The sequence below is a fragment of the Macrobrachium nipponense genome, chromosome 36 (genome assembly GCF_015104395.2).
Source record: "Macrobrachium nipponense isolate FS-2020 chromosome 36, ASM1510439v2, whole genome shotgun sequence".
NCBI classification, from domain to species: domain Eukaryota; kingdom Metazoa; phylum Arthropoda; class Malacostraca; order Decapoda; family Palaemonidae; genus Macrobrachium; species Macrobrachium nipponense.
Genome location: NC_087220.1, coordinates 1,163,079 through 1,169,078, shown reverse-complemented (window position 1 = coordinate 1,169,078; position 6,000 = coordinate 1,163,079). Strand labels below are relative to the sequence as shown.

General features: G+C 34.4%; 1 protein-coding gene and 1 long non-coding RNA gene across 2 annotated transcripts in view; both read right to left on the bottom strand.

Moving 5' to 3' along the window:
• LOC135203488 (piggyBac transposable element-derived protein 4-like) overlaps positions 1 to 1,198 on the bottom strand; it is a 1,740-nt gene extending 542 nt beyond the window's left edge. Inside the window, exon 1 of the mRNA XM_064233209.1 lies at positions 1 to 1,198. This exon is cut by the window's left edge and continues 542 nt beyond it. Coding sequence (XP_064089279.1) covers positions 1 to 1,198 — 1,198 coding nt within the window.
• The window catches only part of LOC135203496 (uncharacterized), a 267,713-nt gene that overhangs the window by 189,573 nt on the left and 72,140 nt on the right, over positions 1 to 6,000 (bottom strand). The window lies entirely within an intron of this gene.

The following is a 6,000-nucleotide window of genomic DNA, read 5'->3' as shown; positions in this document are numbered from 1 at the left end:
CTTTTGAGGAAGTAGATAGAAGAACAGGTGTTTTCTTGCCATCCTTGTAAGCTACACATAACAAAGGACCCTTTCTACGCTCTGAAACCTCTTTGTTTTTAAGTTTTTTCTTTACAGCATCCATAGGCAGTCCTTTACGGTTAGTGCGAACTGTTCCAGTTGCTGTTGTACCATTCTGCCAAAGATCTTCAAATAGCTTAGGTGAAGAAAAGTAATTGTCAAGACCTAGGTGATGACCACGATGAAATAAATCTGCTTTCTCAAGAAGCCTCATAACAAGGTCATATGTGGCCCCATTATCACTTACTTGCATACCAGCTGTTCCCCTATATACTTCAAAACCATAAGTATAACCACTTCTTGCCTCGCATAAACACCAAACCTTTATTCCAAACCTAGCATGATGCTTGTTTGGCATATACTGTCGCAAATGAGGGGTCTTACCTCTAAAACCAATAATGCTTTCATCAATGGATATTTTTCTCTCAGGATAGTAATGACTTTTGAAAGTCCTCTGGAAGTGATCAATAACTGGTTGTATTTTGTACAATTTATATGCTGGGTGATCTGGTGGTGGGATTTTTGAATTGTCTGCAAAATGCAGAAACTTGAGTAATAGTTCAAACCTTTCTCTATTGTAGTGTTTAGAGAACCATGGTGTTGCCTGGCTTGGATTTGTACAATCCCAGTAAGACCTCAGAGTTGGTTTCTTGATAAGCCCCATATTCAAAATAACCCCCAAAAAAGCCAATATTTCATTCACAAATGTTTGACCTTGTTTGATCCATAAGTTGACTATAGACCTTTTCTTTTGCTGTAGATACTCAGTATGGGACTGTATCCATTGACTAGCGTACAAATTAGTTTCATCAACAATTTTCTGAACAAAACTATCTGTAATAAAGAGCTTCAGATATTCTATTGGTAGTGCATCAGGTTGTGGGGGATGGATTGGTCCACAATGGCCTGTGTATCTTACAGTAGGCGGTCCAGCTTCATTAGCTAATACCTGCACCCAGTCTCCCTCCTCACTGCTATCACTATTGGGATTCACATCATCACTTTCATCTACTGATTCATCGTCAGTCTCACCTGTATCGTCAGTATCAATATCTTCCTCACTGGTGTCACAGCCATCATAATTGCTATCATCATCAGTTTCTGATTGAGTAAAACTCCCAAAATTATCATCATCCATAATAATCAATTGTTATCATCTGCGAAAGAGCATTTATGAAAATACTAATATATATATATATTATATATTATATATATCTATATATATATATATATATATATATATATATATATATATAATATATATATATAATAATATATGATATATATATAATATATATATATATATATATTATATATATATATATATATATATATAAGATATATATATATATATATTATATATAAAACTATATAACAGACAACACCAAAGATCGACAGAGAACACTGCTATTTACAATCAAAATAAAGACGAGCACAAAATAAAACAAATAAAAACATAATTACAACAAAGTTTTACTCATATATTTATGTGTTTTCATTCATTACTCTGATTGTTCATTTGTTGTTCATGCATGAAATGCGTTTCCAAATTTTTCAAGTGAAACTACCTATCCTATCCTGTAATATATATTATTCCCTAAAACAGGGAAGAAATGAAAATAATATTCCCTAAAATAGTATAGAATTAAAATAAAAATATTCTTCTAAATATGCTTCAGAAACTAAAAAAAAAAAAAAAGAAAAAAAAAAGGTATGAAGTAATGTTTACGTTGAAGACCTGTAGCGTACTCACGTGTGTTTACGTCCAGCTGTCAAAACGAGTTTGCGGAGATCGTAAGAGACATGGAAAAAGTTTTTGTGGCTTTGCTTTTGTGGTAGTTTTCCAGCATTATACTTTGGCATGTAATTGTATAAACTATTACTGAATCACGAGAAACGCACACATTACAAAACTTACATAGACAACACAAACAAGACAGGAACACAGTAACACAAACGTTTTGGCAAAGAGATCGTCTTTGTAAACAAACACTTTTGAATGAATTCCAGTTGTTCTTGGCTTTGCCATGCATTTTTCTTTCACTACAAAACACACAAAACATTCCTAAATCACAAGAAGCCATTATATCCGTAAACTTTGGCGTCTAAGTCCGAAAAATTACGTAAAATATGTCGCTAAAGAGTACCAGGCACTTCACAGCAAAAACACAGCCAAAAGCAACCGCATTCAAGATCAAAACAAAAGCTAATCCTGTGATTGGTTGCTACTTCATGACGTAAAATAAGATAGCCAATGGCAAGGAAGCATTGTAGTGACGTTTTAAGGCCACCAGAAATGCCTAGTGGGGCTGTGAGAGCGGGGAATTTGAACAGAACTTTAGAGAGCCATGATCGTGGCCTCACGGGGTCTACTGGTAAAGCCATGATCATGGCCTCACGGGTTATAAGGGTTAAGGAAAGTAAGATGGAAAAAAGATAATATAGACGGAAGTACAGTAAAAGGAAAGTGGGTGGTTGTTGCTGGGGAAACAAAGTATAAGATCTTAATAACCACTGAGGCTAGAGGGCTGCAAATTGGTATGTTGATCATCCACCCTCCAGTCATCAAACATAGCAAATTGCAGCCCTCTAGCCTCAGTTATTTTCATTTAAGGTTAAAGTTAGTCAAGGTCATGTGTCTGGCAGTGCAACGATACAGGCCACTACAGCCGGCTAAGAGTTTCATACAGTATTATACCAAGACCACCAATAGATAGATCTATTTTCGGTGGTATTGATTAGACGCTGTACAGAGGATATCACAGATCCCTGTCACTTACTGAAGAAGGATTATGAAGGATGCTGTCAGATACAACGAATATATAGACAAGGATTCCCTATGAAGGATACTCTCAGATACAACGAATATATATATACAGGGAATCCCTACCTACTAAGAAAGAATATGTGGACGCCTTTCAGACCAGGAGAACATGGGAAATGTTTCCAACTTGTAAGAGTATATTAAAGTATCTTTGACTTAATCAGAATATAAGCATTCCTCCTATTAATTTGGTGGTTTTTTTATGTAAAAAAAGGGCATTCCTGCCACTCTGGCCCCGCCCCCTTTCGTCTTTCAATAAACAACATGAAGTCTCTCTCTTATGGGTCCAGATATTTAATCGAATCATTTGGAGCAGTGGTTCTCAACTATTTTTGGCCCATGCATCCTTTCACCATATGTCTGAATGTCATTCCTCCCTCCCCCCACCCCACAACCACCCCCTTTCCAAAAGTGTCTGCCGGAAAAAGGTGCATTCCAAAGGATATGCAGCAAGATACTAACACAAACACACAAGATTGCAGAGACAAAGAGCCTAGCAGGGGGAGTTCTCAGTAGTGCGGACTGTGTTGTACACTGCATTTTGTGCGGTCCTAGAGCCAGTTTGAACCTGCCTATCTGTGGTCATAATTCTCCCCCATGAAACTCCCCATAAGGGGGGATATCTCTCCACCACGTTGAGAACCACAGCTTCAGAGCATCCAGAACTTTGATGTATGGGAGCCTGACTTCACAAAACTCGCTAATCAACAAAGGTGTACGAGAACTGAACACCTGGCAACGCAACTTCCTAAATTTGTGTCACTTTTCAGAAAAAGTTGTCCTGGGACTTTCTTCCCGACATTTCTCGAGAGATTGGCATTTGGCTCCAATCCAGAATTTGATTGGGTGAATCTCGGAGTGATTATGATCCCTGATTTCCCGGTTCGGTAACTTCTCGTGTCTCTCTCCAATTGCATTTTCAACTTGGGCGTTTATTGCGAATGATCATTTTGGTCGATGGCACTAGAATATGATCATAATTTTCCCATTCTCTCTCTCTCTCTCTTTCTATATATATAAATAAATAAACTAAATAAATAAATAAACTATATATATATATATATATATATATATATATATACAGGGAGTCCTTAAAGCTTAAAGTCCCAGTACCATTACAAGTATTTATTGCTCAGAATGGTACTGGGACTTTATGGACACCCTGTATATATATATATATATATATATATATATATATATATATATATATATATATATATATATATATATATATTACTGCACATTCCACGAAAGAGTACTGTAATAAGAACCACAGACCTCAACCAAGCAAAAAAAATAAATAAATAAATAAATAAATAAATCAAGGGCCTTACCCCAACCCCACCCCACCCCAAAAAAAATCTGGAGCCTCCCCACCCCGCCCCATTGATAAATTGCAAATTGTAAATTCGTAACGGAAGGAAATTCCCTATTTTTATTTATTTATTTATTTATTTTATTGTTTTTTTTCTTTTCTTTTTTTTTGTTAGTTCCTAAAATACTTCCAATTACCTCGACTCATCTCTCAAAGAAATTTCGACCTTCCCGTCAATTCTGTCGACACTGAGACCAGTCGACAATTTCATCGTATAAGAATTATATAAATCCAAAGAAAGTTCTAAACTAACGACACCATCAGTGTTTTTCAACCTCGCGATAAAGTATACGCATGTGCGAACGTGGTTCTCGTGTATTTTATTTATTTATTTATTAGCTGATAGTTAAGATGGGTGAAAGGAGAACCAGGTCAGTTAGCTAGCTAACCATGGAAAGGAATTGTTTCCAAAATTAAGAATTAGTTAAGAGTAATGTAAAGCGTGGTTCAGCTACAATCTAGATACAGGTACAATATTTCTTGCTGTGGCCTTAATATTAAAATATTACAATGATGATTTTGTAATATATGAACATAGTGAATTTATAGATTACATTTTTAGAACTTATTTTTCAAATAGTATGATTCTACTTAAATAATGCTGCTTTTTTTACTTTAACTTTAATATTAACAGTTAAACTTTCTTCTTTTTCAATGGTATAATTCTATTTAGATTAATGCAACTTTTTTTATTCTAACCTTAATATTAACTGTTATATTATCTTTACCTTTTTTCTTTTTCAGTAGTATAATTCTATTTAGATTAATGTAGCTTTTTTATTTCAACTTTTTCAATAGTATAATTATATTTAGAATGGTTTTTTATTTTAACCTTACTATTAACTGTTATATTATCTTTAACTTTTTCTTTTTCAATAGTATAATTCTATTTAGACAATTCTGCTTTTTAAATTTTAACTTTAATATTAACTGTCATATTATCTTTAACTTGTTTTTTTTCAATCGTATAATTCTATTTAGACAATGTTGAATCTTTTTTATTTTAACCTTAATATTAACTGTAAGATTATCTTCAACTTTTTATTTTCAATAGTATAATTCTATTTAAAATGTTTTTTTAACCTTACTATTAACAGTTATATTATTTTTAACTTATTCTTTTCAATCGTATAATTATATTTAGATAATTCTGTGGCCCTTTCTCAGCTAGGGCCTGAAAGTACTCGAGTGTTAATATAGTATGTAAATACTTACAAGTAAACAAGTCATACTGGGCATAATCTTGTGGGTTACTTTTTTCTATCTTCAGAAGAGAACTGAAAGAGGTTTTTGTTTGGATTAACTCTTTATAATATCTTTTAACTTTTTACCTGGCGTTAGTTAATAAGTCTCCGCGCGTGCTCGCACAGAAGGAGCCAAAACACACATATGTATAAATCTGGCATACTTTGTACCGGTACTATTTTTAATCCCCTCTGTGATTTTAGCCAGAACTATCTCGTCCCGCAGTACAGCTTGCCGGCTCTTACTTCATGTTTTTTTATGTTTATTAAAATTTACTTTTCTGATAACAAAACTATTGAGATGGCTTTGTCTATCCGTCCGCACTTTCCCTGCCAGATCTTAAAGCCTACTGAGGCTACAGGGCTGCAAATTGGCACGTTGATCACCCACCTTCCAATCATCAAACACACCAAATTGCAGCCTTCTAACCTCAGTAGTTTCTATTTTATTCTAGGTTAAAGTTAGCCATGATCGTGCCTCTGGCAACGAGAGAACA